At 42.0% G+C, this 15,828-nt stretch overlaps 1 protein-coding gene across 1 annotated transcript in view; it reads left to right on the forward strand.

Annotated features, from left to right (window-relative positions):
• clasp1a (cytoplasmic linker associated protein 1a) overlaps nucleotides 1-15,828 on the forward strand; it is a 103,405-nt gene that overhangs the window by 56,916 nt on the left and 30,661 nt on the right. Inside the window, exons 10-21 of the mRNA XM_069663126.1 lie at nucleotides 1,201-1,293; nucleotides 1,385-1,530; nucleotides 3,222-3,357; nucleotides 3,472-3,542; nucleotides 4,549-4,608; nucleotides 5,099-5,176; nucleotides 6,016-6,183; nucleotides 7,954-8,000; nucleotides 8,130-8,300; nucleotides 10,259-10,282; nucleotides 12,980-13,087; nucleotides 15,210-15,377. Of these exons, the coding sequence (XP_069519227.1) occupies nucleotides 1,201-1,293; nucleotides 1,385-1,530; nucleotides 3,222-3,357; nucleotides 3,472-3,542; nucleotides 4,549-4,608; nucleotides 5,099-5,176; nucleotides 6,016-6,183; nucleotides 7,954-8,000; nucleotides 8,130-8,300; nucleotides 10,259-10,282; nucleotides 12,980-13,087; nucleotides 15,210-15,377 (1,270 nt within the window). The remainder of the gene's footprint in view (nucleotides 1-1,200; nucleotides 1,294-1,384; nucleotides 1,531-3,221; nucleotides 3,358-3,471; nucleotides 3,543-4,548; nucleotides 4,609-5,098; nucleotides 5,177-6,015; nucleotides 6,184-7,953; nucleotides 8,001-8,129; nucleotides 8,301-10,258; nucleotides 10,283-12,979; nucleotides 13,088-15,209; nucleotides 15,378-15,828) is intronic.

Below are 15,828 nucleotides of genomic sequence, written 5' to 3' on the forward strand. Positions count from 1 at the left end.
ATATTTCTTTGGCTTTCTTCTTTTTTTTGCACATATTTTGGGGTCTTAAAGGACATTGTTTTAAAGGGAAAGCTCAAATCTGACACAACATAATACCACCAAAAAACTAACTTTTCAGACCTGATTTGGGACACTTTCATACGTGCTCCTAAATCAGATTCAGGTCTGACTTTTTCCAATGTGACCTGAGTCTGAACTGTTACTTTTACGTCACTCTCGATCAACATCACAATTCTGCGCTGGCGGGAGTCAAACTGTAAATATAAACATGGAAGACTGCTGCGATGGAGTCAGTGGAGGGATAGTGAATCTGCACACACACTCCCGTGCTGAAGTAGCAGCCATTGCTCCACAAAGAGCCATGATTCAAAATTTGGCTCTCTTTTTCCTCGTCCTCATTATTATCTGCTGTCGAATTCGCTGGCTTCCATGACGCATCAATTTACACATGAAACCGGAAACCTAACTTCCATGGCACATGTTTGTTTAAGTACGGTGGCGTGCTGCATGTGTCTTTGTTATTGTTCTTTTGCACACGCGAGTCAGTTCAGGACCGTGACCAGTTCACACTGGCTTTACTGCCACCAGCTGTAATCTTCTGCAGCAACTCCCAAAACTTTCCAGAAGTTTAAATGACTGGAATTGCGTTTTTAATGTGGGGCACGTATTCTACAGATATTTGTCTGGTTCGCAGACCAGCTAAGGGGAGACATGTGTGGCGTAAAGCATCTGCTGCTCCCATCGGACTCCACTTGTTCTTGAAAAAGAAAACCTTTGTCTCTTCTCGTTGGTCGACAGACATTTTTTATTGTCGCACTTTATTTCAAACCATTTCTTCTTCATTTCCGTCACAGAAGGTTTCTACAAGGACACAGCTGAAGTAAAATCTCTAACATCTTAGATTTTATAACACACCCAACTCTACTTTAATCGTAGATTTTATTCGGCTAATTTCAAACCACAGGACTTTTTAGCTTTAGGCTTCGACAGCTTGATTTTATGCTCATGGCTGAATTTCATTAACATGCACGGATGCCATCTATCAAGTTAATGCGAGGAAATTGACATTATATTTGTGCAGTTAAGACTGGGGATACTCCCGCTCATATGGTGTATAATTGTCTTTTGCCTCTGATACTATAACTGATTCTGACTGTAGTTATATTGACAACATCCTCTGTTTTGTCTCTCCGTCTCCAGATCTACTCTAACAGAGAGTTTGAGGACCAGCTGACCAAAATCAGAGAAGTGCTGTCTGATGACAAACATGACTGGGAGCACCGAGTTGTGGCGGTAAGACCCAAACCCAAACACACACATACAAACACACACAGGTGATGATATACTGATGCATCGTTGTCTCTTCTGTCCTGCTCCTCTCCAGCTGAAGAAGGTGCGTTCTGTCATGTTGGCCGGAGCAGCAGAGTATGATGGTTTCCCTCAGCAGCTGCGTCTCATGGAGGCTCCGCTTAAACTGTCAGCTAAAGACCTGCGCTCGCAGGTGGTGCGAGAGGCCTGCATCACACTGGGGTAAGAACTTAAGTCAAGGTCAAGGGAAACATTCTTACCCACAGGGAGCATTCGTTTTACAGCCAGCAGTGACTACAAACAGACCACAGAAGCATTGCCAAATAAGTATTTAAGTCCTAAATCTTCATCTTCAGGTCCTCACCTTTTACAAGTGCCTAAACTTTTACTTCAATCGTTGTCATGGTAATCGACGGCAAAAATCAGTTTTATCTTTTCTTCTTAACCCCTCCAAAATAAGGATTAGCTTATTGAAATAATAACCCAACATTAATCATTATAGTAACTTTTAAACAAACCAATAACCTACATGAGCCACTGATGTGTGGCTGGATGAACACGGACACGTGTTCTGGGATGAAAATAAATCAATGTCCATGCACGTCTTCCGATCCTGCGCTCCATTTATTCAGGTTTCTTTGTCGTCATTCAGTTCATCAAGGCAGATTTCAATGTCCGTTATATTGCAGTGATGTTTCCATTCATCAACTATAAAGCAAGTTGAACTGATGGGGCACGACACACTGATGGTAACAGACAGTTGTCTGCGCATGCCCCCTCATCACCGGGGGATTACCTATATGCACTCCTATACATGTTGCTCCCCTTGGTGTTCGATATCGGAGCAGCGTGATGATACACATTGACCGTGTTAAACATAAAACAAACAAAAAACCTACATTATGGCTCCAGCAAAAGGAGAGTTAAAGTGACCAAGACACTGACAAAAATCAGAGTCCAGTCCTCTTGAGTGGTGGAGACGAAATGCAGATCGTTAACCGCAGCTGTAACCGAGCGCCGGAGAAAAATTTAGAAATTGAGAAAATGCTCACACCCACACCTCCGGGTAATTTAGAGTCACCAGTGAACCTGACGAGCATGTCTTTGGACTGTGGGAGGAAGCCAAAGTACCCAGAGGGAGCCCACTACGTATGAACAGGGGTTCGAACTTGGAACCTTCTAGCTGTGAGGCAACAGCGCTAACCACTACACCACCCCAAATCGAATTACTTTTATTATGAGCTACAATCTAACTTTTGCTGCCGAAGCTTCGACACTCCAAAAAAGGTATTCGGGACAGCCTGAGTGGAAACAAGAAACAGGACAAAACTTCCAGTAACTTCCAACTGAGAGCGTCATGCAACACAACACTGATTCACATTTTAATGCTCCTAATAAAAACAGATCATTTAAAATAATTTCAGTTTAAAGTGGAGCGTCGTTCAGTTTTCATTCATGGATCAGCATCAGCTTTGACTGGCAGCTGTGACATTAACTTTGCAGGGAAAACCGCCTGCTACGATATTTTCTTTCCACATGCTTAAGCTAATGAACATGAGCCGTGCTCGGGTATGAAACGAGCAGCATGCTCTTCACCTAAAAACATCCGTCATCCAAATATTAATGCCACCCTGATGGGGTGGAACAGAGCAGAGATGCACTGAAAGAGCAGCAGGTTGATGAATCGATGGGAGCTACAGGATCCTGTCACTACTGCAGTTTGCCTCTCAACCCAGCACAAAGTTTTAGAGCTGAGGTTGAACATGTCGGCTCTTTCCTCAGTTTAAACTTTAACTAGATGTACAATTTTTGTACTTTATTCTGTCGGCCTCTTAATTCCTCACCATTGAAGGGTTTATTGTGGGATTGAAAGTTGTTCTAACACCATGACTTCTCCTCTTTCTCCCTGCCAGACATCTGTCTTCACTGCTGGGCAACAAGTTTGACCACGGAGCGGAGAGCATCATGCCCACGCTGCTGAACCTTGTGCCCAACAGTGCCAAAGTCATGGCCACGTCTGGCATGGCTGCCATCCGCCTCATCCTCAGGGTACGACACCTAGAGGGGAGAGTGGACGAAGTTCCTCGGGCTCCTAAAAGATATCATTTATCAGTGACGTTCTGAGATTAACAGTGGGGTGTTTGTTTTGTCTTTCTCTTCCAGCACACACACTACCCACGTCTCATCCCCATCATCACCAGTAACTGCACCTCCAAATCCGTAGCAGTCAGACGGTAAGAGGACATTAATGCTGCCACTAGATTAATATCACTCATCTGTACATATAGTTTTTGTTTGATTAAAAATCTTAATCCATATATGCTGCACCCAACATGGTAGTTTGGTTCTATTTTTTTTTAACCTGGGCCCTGTTTTTATGTGTTTTTGGGCCTAATTGACTAATAAGTACAAATATTTTTGAGTTGCTTAAGTAGATTGTTTCAGCCAGCAGCCATGAAACACGCTGTAATGACTGCAACATAATCTTTCAGGGCTGTGCGCCTGAAGTAGGTCCACTAAAGGTGCTTGTGTTTTTTACTCATAGGCTCAGTGTCTGACAACATTACAGAAAGGTTCCTACAGAGATAGACCTGTTTCTTAAAGAGTAAGGTGTTCTTTTTGAAACTGCAAACCGCTGTAGTATCACTCTCTCCACCAGACTCCACTGACAAAAACAGTAATTTTACCTTGCGGACCACAGAAGTAGTTTGTCTATCAGTGCCTTGATCATGTTGTTTGTTTGTGTTATTGTGTAATTGCACAGATATAATTTTGGATTCTCATTAACCATTTAAAACACCAAAATCACACAATAACTAATTATTGAAATACTAATAATCAACTGATCAGGGAGCAGTCGTCCAGCATGTCCCGTGTTCTGTGATGTAAAATTACTGCTTTTGTCAATGGAGTCTGGTGACTTTGAACAGCTTTTTAGGTTAAGTAAAAGATCTTACCTTAACAAAAGTGTTGGGATCTTTCCGTAATGTTGTTAGACAATAAGAATAACAATCTGAGCCTGCAGGTGGCAAAAAAAATGCCCTTTCAGTGGAGGTACTTTGATATGCACATTTGTCAGGGTTTACGTTTCTCGGCCGCGAACTGAAGCAATCTCCTGGAGCTATTCCAAAACTTTTTGTTCCCTTTCAGTCATTTAAAAACTGTGAAACTAGAGGGCCATGGTGGTATGCCCTTTGTCATGGTGTTGCCTCCTTAACAAGTGTTAAACTTCCTTTGCAGACGCTGTTATGAGTTCTTGGATCTCATGTTACAAGAGTGGCACACTAATACACTGGAGAGGTAAGTTAAATATCTTGCTATCTGCTCGTTCCTTCAAACCTCACCAAAGCACTTAGGAAGTTTACATGTGGTGTGTGTCAAATGGATAATGTGGTATAACATATGTGCATGGCATTTGAGCTCGCTAACATTTGAGTTAGCCAAGTGTTGGCTGGGTGCACCGCTGATGAGGCCCAGTAAATTGATGAGTCCTGCGAGAGCCGTCATCATCAAGATCCCCAAGCGATGAGCCGACTTTCCTCCGTCTCTGTAACCATGAGAACAGCAGCAGGGACTTTAAAAAGTGCGCGATAAATCCTGTGGGCGGCCACATTTCATTTGGACCACGAGAGGAATAAAACTGGAAGAGAAGGAGAAAGATCTTCTCCCTTTTTGTGATGTAGCATTTGATCTCTAAGCTTACAGGAGTCGTCCGCCTGTGCTTCCTGTTTTATTTTGATCGTGTGTTAAGTACTCATTCTTTCCTGAGCATGTTTCCTTACTATCCCAGACATGTGGCTGTTCTGACTGAGACCATCAAGAAAGGCATACACGATGCGGACTCTGAGGCCAGATCCATCGCAAGAAAGTAAGTGTCGTTTAAGGGTTTTGAACCTCAACTTTGTGGTCAAAGGAAAATGATCAAATCAAGTGCTCTGCTTGAATCTATGGTACTAAAATCTACATTTCAAGCTAGAAATCTTGTTTTTTATGAACTCTGACCTTAGTTTTAACGACAACTTAAAGACAATTTAAAATCAGCATACTACGACCTTAAAAGCAATTAAGAATTAAAGGATTTCTGACCAAACAAGATGCAGAAAATTTGCTCATGCGTTTATTTTTTTTAGCAGGCTACACTATTAGTAAGAAATCAATCAGATGCTGCAGCTTGTCCTGAATGCTAAAGCTTAGAGTCCTCACTAACAGAGAAAGGGGGGCACATTACAATGTTACTGAAATCACTGCACTGGCTTCTTGTGCATCAAAGAATAAATGTTAACATCCTGTTAATTTTGAATAATGCACCCGAGTGCGTGCCCATCATCTGGGAAAGGTTTACTCCTTGTTTCCAAGATTAAAACAAAGCTAAGTGAAGCAGCGTTAAGTTCTTGTGCTCTCCACCTGTGGAAGAAGCTTCCTGAGTACCTGAAGTCTGCTGAAACTCACTTCAGAATCCTTTACAATTATTTACTTTATTCTTAGCTCTAACTTTTGTTTTATGTTATTATTGTCGTTTTATTGTCTTGTAACTGCAATTTTAATCTTTTCTTACTGCCATGTTTTTAATGTATTTCCCTGCCCCTTTAAATCTCTTTCAATTGCTGTGTGTCTAAAAGGTAGATTTGCATTTCACCAGTTCAACAATGTTTACCCTGGCTGAGTTTAAATCTATCCTCGTCTTCTTTTCCTTGCCCTCACCTACAGGTGCTATTGGGGTTTCCATGGTCACTACAGCCGCGAGGCAGAGCATCTGTTTCAGGCGCTGGAGTCTACCTATCAGAAGGCGCTCCAGTCTCACCTGAAGAGCTCTGACAGCATCGTGTCTCTTCCCCAGTCTGACCGCTCCTCCTCGTCTTCCCAGGAGAGCCTTAAGTAAGAACCTTGATGCCTTTCTTGTGTTTCCTCCTCCTGTTTTACATCTTTATCTCCAGCTTTGCATGTACTCTAATCCTCGGTTACACGTTGTTCTCTTCTTCTCCTCTCTCACACCGTCCTCTCTCACACCGTCCTCTCTCTGTATACACTCAAAGCTTTTGCACGTCTATTTGCTGTAATTGATTGGAGGAAACCACTAATGCATCTGTCTTATTGAATATGGTTGTAAAAACATTGGTAATTATTATCAGATGTGCATCAGACCAGTGAGCGCTCTCACACACAGCTACATGCACACACACGCACACACACTTGGATCGATTGCCATCATTTGCCAAGTTTATACATTCCCAGTGGAGCGTGATGGCTAATGACCTCATACCCGATCCATCAGTAGTGCAGCTGTTGTGGTCATCAGTGTGTGTGTGTGTGTGTGTGTGTGTGTGTGTGTGTGTGTGTGTGTGTGTGTGTGTATGTGTGGGGTGTGGTGGGGGCTGTTTCTGTGTAAGGGGGTGAGCTCATATTTCTTTTGAGCTAACGTTCACATTATTAGTTTTAAGTCTGAGATACAAATAGATCTGTTGTTTTCAGATGCTAATTTAAAGGAGGCACTGAAAGGCAAGTTAGAGATAAATAAGTTGTTTTTCTCTCACATGTTTATGACTAGTTGTTTGCTAACATAATCTTTATTAGTTTCTTAAATTATTCAAATCTGAAAACATGTGAAAAAAGTTTTAATAGGTGGAAAAAAAGGTCACCAGGTACATTGTTCTAAGTCTTTGTTGTAATACTCATTTTGGCCACAAGAGGCTGTAAAGCACCTTTATTGAAATAGAGCTGAAACCATCATTCTTGTCTTTATAGGGAGTTGTAATAAGATACAACTTACTTTCACATCTTTCTTTTGCCCAGGAATGTATTTCTTTGCAGGTAGAAATTAAAACTCACCTGGAAGGAAACATAAATTCATTTCGCCCTATTTGGTTACAAGGTCGCCTCGCAGCTAGAAGGTTTCGAGTTCAAACCCCAGTTCGGAAGTCACAGGTCTTTCTGTGTGGAGTTTGCATGTTCTCCCTGCGCATGCGTCCTCCCGTAGTCCAAAGACATGCTCGTCAGGTTTATTGGTGACTCTAAATTACCCGCAGGTGTGGATGTGAGTGTGAAAGGTTGTCTGTGTCAGCCCTGTTATTGACTGGCAACCTGTCCAGTGTGTAATCCCGTCTCTCGCCCAATGACGGCTAGGATAGGCTTCAGCCTGCGTGACCTTCAAGAGGATAAGCCGTGTAGATAATGGATGGATGGATTGAACGTGGGTGGATTGTGGTGAAATTTAGCCTCATGTGGTCAAAATGAGGATTACAACAACAAACTTGATAAGCCTGATTTATTTTTTTCACAAGCTAAAACTTCACCTGGTTTTACAAACCAAATAAAAAGAAGAATAAAATAATCCCGACAAATATTTTTTCACCTGCTTAACCTTTGTTCACCTGTTTTCAGAAACAAAAATAAGTATCTCAGAAAAATTATACATTTTTTTCCACCCATTTCCTGGATGAAAAATATAAGTATCTTACCTTAAATATTATTAATATTAAAATATATCATATGTATTTTAATCATAAAAAACGAGAGAGACTTCGAGACTTGAAAAATGGATCCCCGGTAGTTTCACACTTGCCTCTCAGAGTTTCTGCGTCTGTCTGAAGGACTGTGGCGTACATAAAGTCTGGGAAGCATCTAATTGGTGTTTCTACTTTTTTCCAGCCGGCCATTGTCTGTGAAGAGTGTCATTGGAGGGAGCATAACAAGAAGTAAGCCACGTCCTCATTCATTCATCTTCTATCCCCTGGTTTATCATGACAAGTATATAAAGTTTGTTAAATAGTGTGGGGGAGTTTCTGTAACTGCCTGGTTCCTTCCTTATTTCTGTGCATTTGTAGGTAAGCTTGTGAGCACCAGGGTGCCTTCCACGTCTGGTTCTCTGCAGCGTTCACGTAGCGACATCGATGTAAACGCCGCCTCCAGCGCCAAGTCCCGTCTGTCCACCGTCCCTGCCTCCTCACCGTTCGGCTCGGCGGCTGCACTTCCTCCGGGATCCTACGCCTCATTAGGTAAACCATCAGTCATCTCCCGTCAACTTATTGTCCAAAAGCAGAAAATAAGAAGTCTCTGCATGGCAAGAAAGATCTCTCGCTGTCATTCAGCTTAAAATGCTCATGAGACTGGCACAGTTTAAAACTAATGCTGTGTAAACTCTAAGCAGGATAAAAGGCTTGGTTAAAATGACAAGTAATTAAGCTATCGTTTTGACCTTGACCTTATTTCAGTCGAATTCCAGTGTTTGTACACCTCTGTCCTATTTTTTTTTTAAACATATTTTAGGCTTTAAATGACTCATAGGCACAAAAAAAAAAACTTTGGAAAAGCTCCAGTAGACTGCTTCTGAAATGGTCTGTAATGGCTTTAACATACTCTTTTAGAGCAAATGCCTCAAAGTACATCCACTAAAAGACAAATAAGATTGTTATAAAGCTGTCTGACAACATTACAGTGATAGAAATTTATGTTTATTGCAATGTCCTTTGTTTAAACCAGAAACAGCCGTTACCCTCCCTTAAAAGCTACCAGACTCCATTAACAAAAATGGCGATTTTACTGTGTGAAACTTTGGACTCGCTGATCCACCACTGGCTCTATTTGTTAGTGTGTCTGTGTTACTGTGTAACTAAAACGTTGTTTGGGATCCAACACAATATTTGTGTAACACACGATAACACAGAAAAACTAAATAATTGACACAGTTGTGGAATATTAACTCCTGTGTTCAGCGAGGTAAAATGACAATGGAGTCTGGTGGAGAGACATATTATTATTATATGATATTACGGCTGTTTGTGGTTTCAAAGAGAGCATCTTACTCTTTAACTCTTTATCTCTTTATACCTGTAATTTTCAATTCAATTGTATTTGTTTATTTGACAGGGACAATGCACATCTTCTTAGCTGCACCAGAGTTAGCTATCAGCTAATTTGCATCAGTAGTCCCTGGGCAGGAAACAGAGAATAACAAAAAAATTACAAGTAAAAAAAAAAGAATTACCAGACAGAACATATTCACATTTACAACAACAACATTTCAAGACATTAAAACACAACAGCTGTTTGTGTTTAGGTGTGATGGGTACATGATTGGGTTGATTTTAGCCATGATTTCATTTACAAACATTAAAGCTGCAGCACTCTCTTATATAACTTAGAGTTCCTAAACTTTGTAGCTCTGACAGAGAAAGCTGATCTGCCACACTCAGCAGGTCACCTCTGTAGGTGTTCCTAGTTGTCCTCCCATTGTTTGAGCGCAGTGATAAATTCTTTCAGTGGGAGAGGAGCCGGATTATTGATTTTCCTGGACGTATTGTGATGTGGCACATTTTCCCGGTAAGATTGCACTGCAGCCGTTACAGCCCGTTTCTCACCTGCTGGTAGAAGCAATTTACTGGATCTTTTTTTTTACTTTCACCCAGGTTTAAAAAATACTTTAATTCCTCCTCAAGGAACGACATGAACCCTGAGAATAAACACTGGAGTTTAGCATTAGAACGAGGTTCAGACTGAGCAGCTATTTACAGACATTTTTCAGAGGCCCGTTGAAGCAGTCACTCTCCCATGATGATGGAGTATTAAAACATTTTCTCCTGTACTCACTGGCTTTTATGGGCCTGACTGGGGTTATTAACGGCTGCTGATGTTGTCATTAGGCTGCTCCATCAGCAGGAACTGTTTAAATCCAACATTGACTTTTTGAAAATATAATTTGATGAGGCTAAGCATCCCTGAAATGCCCGTGACTGATGCCAACTCTCTGAAATTCTGTGATCTTTTTGCCATGCAGAAACCTTTGCGTCTCTTCTCCAATGAGTCCCCAAAGCTCGTTAATGTCCGTTACTAATGATGATGAGGCCCCTTGCTTACCCACTCACTCACTCTTCTCCTGCTTCAATTGCTACTAATGTCTCACTCTACACCTCTCCTCCCACTCGCTGCTGCACCGCCTTTCTTTAATGCCCAAAAGATGGCACTCCGGGTAAAAGTGATGGTAAGACTTGTGTGTCTGTCTGTGTGCCTGTACGTGTGTATTTGTGCAACTGGCACAAGAGAGTGAAGGTGTGTGAGTGTGTCTTTCTGTCAGATGTCCCGGGCTACACATTAACATCCTTTGTCTCTCCATCCGTGCACTCTTTTCCTCTCTTGATCCCCCAGTGGTCGTCACTTATGTGGAACTCTGCATGGACTGTCTGCATGGATTTCCCGACTTTAATCCTAACAGTTGTTTCCATCAACTCTGTTACTTACACAGCAATCAAGTCTGAACTCATTGTCTCACACTGTTCTATGTCACACAGTCCTAGTTTCTGTTTAGTTGGTAGAAACAGTTTCTTCTTCTTTCACAGAAATTGAGGCGCTGTTGAAGCAGTCGGTGCCCTGCAGCCTTTTATAAACTAAAAACAAGTGCCAAATTTAACCTCCGACCAGAGCTTTAACATCCCTTTGTCAGGAGGAGTGTCCTCTGGGTTGGACCGTTCTGCTGTGTGTACGATATGGCATGAATTTGAATGAGACTTGTCTCATCAATTTTTTCATGTCAGTCATGAACAAGTCAAAGCAGGGTTAACAATCCAAACAAATAAAGCCTGTCTTCAGCTTACCGGAAGTTATCGAGTGAGTTATAATGAGGAAAGTACGTTTTTACTGACTGTTCTCACCTTAAAGATGGGTTTGTGATTCTAGTCCAACATGCTGCACCATGATAGTGATGAAAATGGCTTTCTTTGTGGCTAACTTTCCCTCAGGCAGCAGACACTCTGGATTTAACTATATTTCTTGTTATTAATTATATTCGCAATATAAAATCAGGCGTGGAGCGTCTGGAGGACTGAAGGGAGGGTTTATTTGTTTGGTTTTTGATTTTATCTTTCTCTAAAATCACAAACTCCATCTTTCTTATATGAATAATATTTCTTAATAATAGAAAACCTGTCATGGTCGCAAGCGACCTACATTTCTGACAGCAATAGCCAACATTTAGCCCGTATTTGGCCAGTTGAAATCGCTCATTTCATTCCAGAATTTTAATGCAAATGAACTTAGGCTTATTTTTTTGTCACAATACCGTTGATCCTTAACTGAAGGAGGCTGTTGCGCACAGTGTGATCCTAGACTGACACTTCCACTCTACCTCAAGGAAACTTTTACTTTTTAAAAGAGCAATCCTTTCCTCCTTCCTGGTGCTTTTACAGGATATGCGTTTGTGTTTTACTCGCTCAAAACTTTTCCTTTTAATTTTTGCTTCTTTATTGAGATCCACAACTCAAACAAAAGGATCGGCCTTACCGGAGCGGAGGACGAGGCCGGTGCGTCACCGCGCAAACAGACTTCAGTAACAATAAGCTGTTGGTGCTTTAGCAGCGGTCTAAAACTGTGTAGCTGCATACCTGAGAGCACCGCCGGCTCAAATGGCTCACCTAATACATTTTAAATTTTAAATACATTTTCCAGGCACTATTCGTAGCTTGTTGTGCAACCGGATGCTCTAGATGTCTTAGGTGAGATAGGTTTTGCCCCCATCTTATCATGAAGTTTTTTAATGGACTCGCTCTGGTTAGAGCAGCCCGCATTTTTATCACACCTCACATTTTTAATGGTGCTGTGGAAGTGAGAGTGGGAAGAGGAAGTAGTTTTGGATAGCAAATGTGTAACTACAGTCTGACCAAACTCAAACACTCTCAAATCGGATTTACTTATGTTGACATTTAAAACATGACATTAGATAGAAAGATATTTTAGTGTTCCTTGGGGTAAGGTTATCATGTATGTCTTTGGGTTGACCTTGTGTAGGCAGCTTTAAATGATGTTTAATGTTTGTTTGTCTTCTTCATGACCTGGGTCAGAGAGTTTGCTAAGATTTCTCACCTTAGGGGGATGTGGTACAAGTGCCTAAAAGTCACTTAAAGCCGTGGCAGGCAATTTATTTGAGATGCATTTTCTCTTGAATTTGTGGAAATTTTCTTAACGGAGAAACTCACCGCTGGAAAAAGTGCTCTCTGTAATCGATAGAAGCGGTAATATTTGAAATTGGCGCCATAGCTGTGGAGAAAGTTGTACAAACAGCTTGTGGTTTCGCCCATTCTGCATTCCTACAACACCCAGCATGCATTGCGCCCCTCCATCTGAAAGGAACGGCCCAGCGAGAGACGCTGGAGTGAAATACTACTGTTTTCGCTGCAGGCAACGGCTCAGAGCGGGACAGAATCAGAAATACGACGAAAATATACCAGTGGAAAAAAAAACTGTACATTTCAAACCTGATGATTGACATCAGAGGCTGGCGTCCTAGATTGGGGAAGTGTAGTTTAGCAAGCTCCCTGGCCTCCGCCAGATGATGCAGTTTACGGCAGCACTCAGTAGTACCAATGCTCTTGCATACAAAGTCGCCTGCCAAAGTTTTAACTTGTGCTTTTCTGTGGTTTAAGTCTAAGCTAACACTAGCACAGCTCTGCTTTTAGGGCACACTTCAAGGTTGTGGATTACAAGCATTGTGGGGATTTTTTGCAAATTCGAATGGACCCAGGTTTGTCTGTTTCCCTCCTGTGTGTTTCCAGGGGGGGTTTCTATCCCGTCATCCAGGTCTTCGTCATTCTGTCTCCCCAGAGTTTCCTATCCAGGGTTGGGGTTAACTCATAGAGTAATTTAAGTGGATTTAACTCTTGCTGCCTCTGTTGTGGCTTCCTTTCAGGTCGTGTTCGTACCCGGAGACAAAGCTCGGGCAGCGTGGGCGGGGCCAGCACCTCCGTGGTGGACAGTAGAGGTCGCAGCCGAGCCAAAGTCGTCTCACAGTCCCAGCGTATGTACACACACCCCCCACACATGCTCTCGACGGGGCACGTTGATTTAAATCAGAATAGCAATCTAATCATTCAGCTGTAAATGTGCATACATGCCATTCTGTGTCTCTCATATTTCAGTATGATCTCTGTCGGCTTTGAGATCATACGAGACGCTTTGTTGTTTATGTATGTGTGCGATGTTTCTCATGCGCTACGTCTCCTTAAAAAACTCTCACAAATCTTGTGTATTTGTGCAGCTGTGCCGACATGCATGCACAGTATGTGTGCTTGTGTTTTAGATTTATAAGTGTGTGTTGAGCTGTATATTCTGGAGATATGTCAGTGATCAGTACACAGCTTCAGCCATCCAGAGAGCATGCTGGGTAAAATCAGTAACCCCTTCTGTCTCATTTTGACCGTTCTTGATCTTCACCCTGTCCTGCCTATTGCTTCCATCACCCAGGATCCAGATCAGCCAATCCCATCAGTGGTAAGGCCTCAGCTTCATCCAATCACAAGCCAGACGCCTCCTCCCCTTAGCCCCGCCCCCTCTCATGCACAGATGTCTGCACGCGTCCCATCCTCTAAGCTTCATTATTTGTTTCACCACGTACAGTCGCAGCATGCTCATCTCTTTGTTTCTGTTCCCTCCACAGTTTGACAAACCGTTTGGATTGGAAATATGTGCCGTCAGCCATTTTGTTGTGTTGTCTTTTTTTCACTGTTGTTTTCATGGTGTTGAATGTTCCCATTGGTGACTCCAGTTAATGTTTCCCCACAGTTAGAACGTTAATCCAACCCTTCCCCACCCCGTGTGTGTTACATCTGTGTTAGTTCATTCCTCCTTTTTAAAGAGGTGTTCAGGTCCTTTTAAACCTGGCCTCTATTGTTTTATATTCTGGGGTCTAAAAGACTAATAGGTACACAGTAAGTAAGTGTGCATCACTGTTGCTCTAGTAGGTAGCTTCAGCTGGCAGGTGTGAAACAGGCTATAATCTTTAAGAGCAGTGGTTTTCACCTGGCCTCGCCTCAGCACCCACCACCACATCCTTAATGACAAGTCGCCACCCAAACTTCTCACTCACTCAAATTTATTTAATAAAAAATGTTGCAGTTTGGAGATGGAACAAAACATCACAGCATCATAGTCAACCAAAATTTTTCCAACAGAAATAAATTTAAAAAGTGCAACATAAATGCAGCTACTGTCGACTCATCAAGTAAATGTATGCACCTGTGTCCTTCAAAATAAAAGTGCAGACTTTTTGCCACAATTAGTTTTTTTTCAAGCACACATCTGCGTCCCCTAAAAGTGCTTGTTTTTGTCACTGAAGTGTTTTACAGCCTCATAGAAAGGATCCCGACAGAGATGGACCTTTGTTTTAGAGAGTTAGACAGACACTACATCGCGCTCTCTTTTCAAAGCCACCAGACTTCACTGACAAAAACCATGCAGAGCATTGGAGTTGCTGGGCTTCTGCTTCAAACTAGTCACTGTGTTTGTGTTAACACAAATATCGTGTTGGATCCAAACCAACTATTTAAAACACCAATGACTATCAAGAATAAAAACTAAGAGACTGAGGCCGTGGTAGATCAATAACTCCCATCTTCGGTGAGGAAATCTTACTGTTACAGGAGCTTAAGAGCCTAGAAGAGAGCTTTGCAACAGCTGTATCTGTATCATCACTTTAACAAAAGGCTCTATGTCTTTATTATTATATATTATTAGTATTTTAAATCTGAGTCTGTAAATGTCAAAAACAAGCATTTTTGTTGGACGCAGTGATTTTATTGCAGCCAGTTATGCAACTACCCACTGATGCTATCTACTGGAGCAAACCGTGTTTCATGTTGTCATGTAAACCCAAACGTGCAGAAAGTAGGAACCTGGTTCAAGAATACAAGAATTCCTTTTTAATCTGTCTTTGCCTCTGACTTCTGTGTTGCCGCTTAAAGAGTATTCAACTTCAAATAAAACTGAATAAAACAGCATTGGGTCTTTGAGATTCGACTCAGTCTAAGCATGTTAGTAAAAGTTGCACCACTCCCTGCAGTATCCCAGACAGTTTCTAAGCCTCTCTGAGTGTTGTCTAAGTGTGTTGCATGTTTTTGTGTTTGTCTTCCCTCTCCCGACAGCCGGCAGTCGCTCCAGCTCCCCGGGCAAGCTCCTTGGCCACAGCAGCGGCTACGGCCGGGTCACTCGAGCCACGGTGTCGGCGTCCAGCACGCCAGCGGACAAGCGCAGCAGGATCCCTCGCAGCCAGGGCTGCAGCCGCGAGACGAGCCCCAGCCGCATGGGCCTCGGTAAGAACAGGACTCCAGCACACACTAGTCACACTACAGGACTACTGATTATTGTTATATAATTTCTGAGTCACAGCTTACCTATGATGTACACTTCTTTAGACAGATACTTCTCTTATGCAGTTTTAAATTATTCAGTCTGCACACTTGATCCATGCGGAAAAGTTTTATTATGACAAACTTATGATCCTGTTTGGATCACTGTCACGTCAGAATGTTGTTTTTGTTGCCAATTTTTACATGAAAATACCCTTTCTTGTTATTCTCCTCTATTTTAAACATTTTTGAATATAGGTGTTAAAATATGAGTTGATTAATTTTATATTCCTAAATATGAATCTACATTTATATCATACATAAGTTTTATGCTCGATATCTTAATTTATGGCTTATTGACGCCACTTTTGTTGTGTTTTTGTCTCCGTTGTTGAATTGTTTTTCCGTTTTTCAA

The sequence above is a fragment of the Semicossyphus pulcher genome, unplaced genomic scaffold (genome assembly GCF_022749685.1).
Source record: "Semicossyphus pulcher isolate SPU_LCO1_2020_fin unplaced genomic scaffold, fSemPul1.0.p SCAF_15, whole genome shotgun sequence".
NCBI classification, from domain to species: domain Eukaryota; kingdom Metazoa; phylum Chordata; class Actinopteri; order Labriformes; family Labridae; genus Semicossyphus; species Semicossyphus pulcher.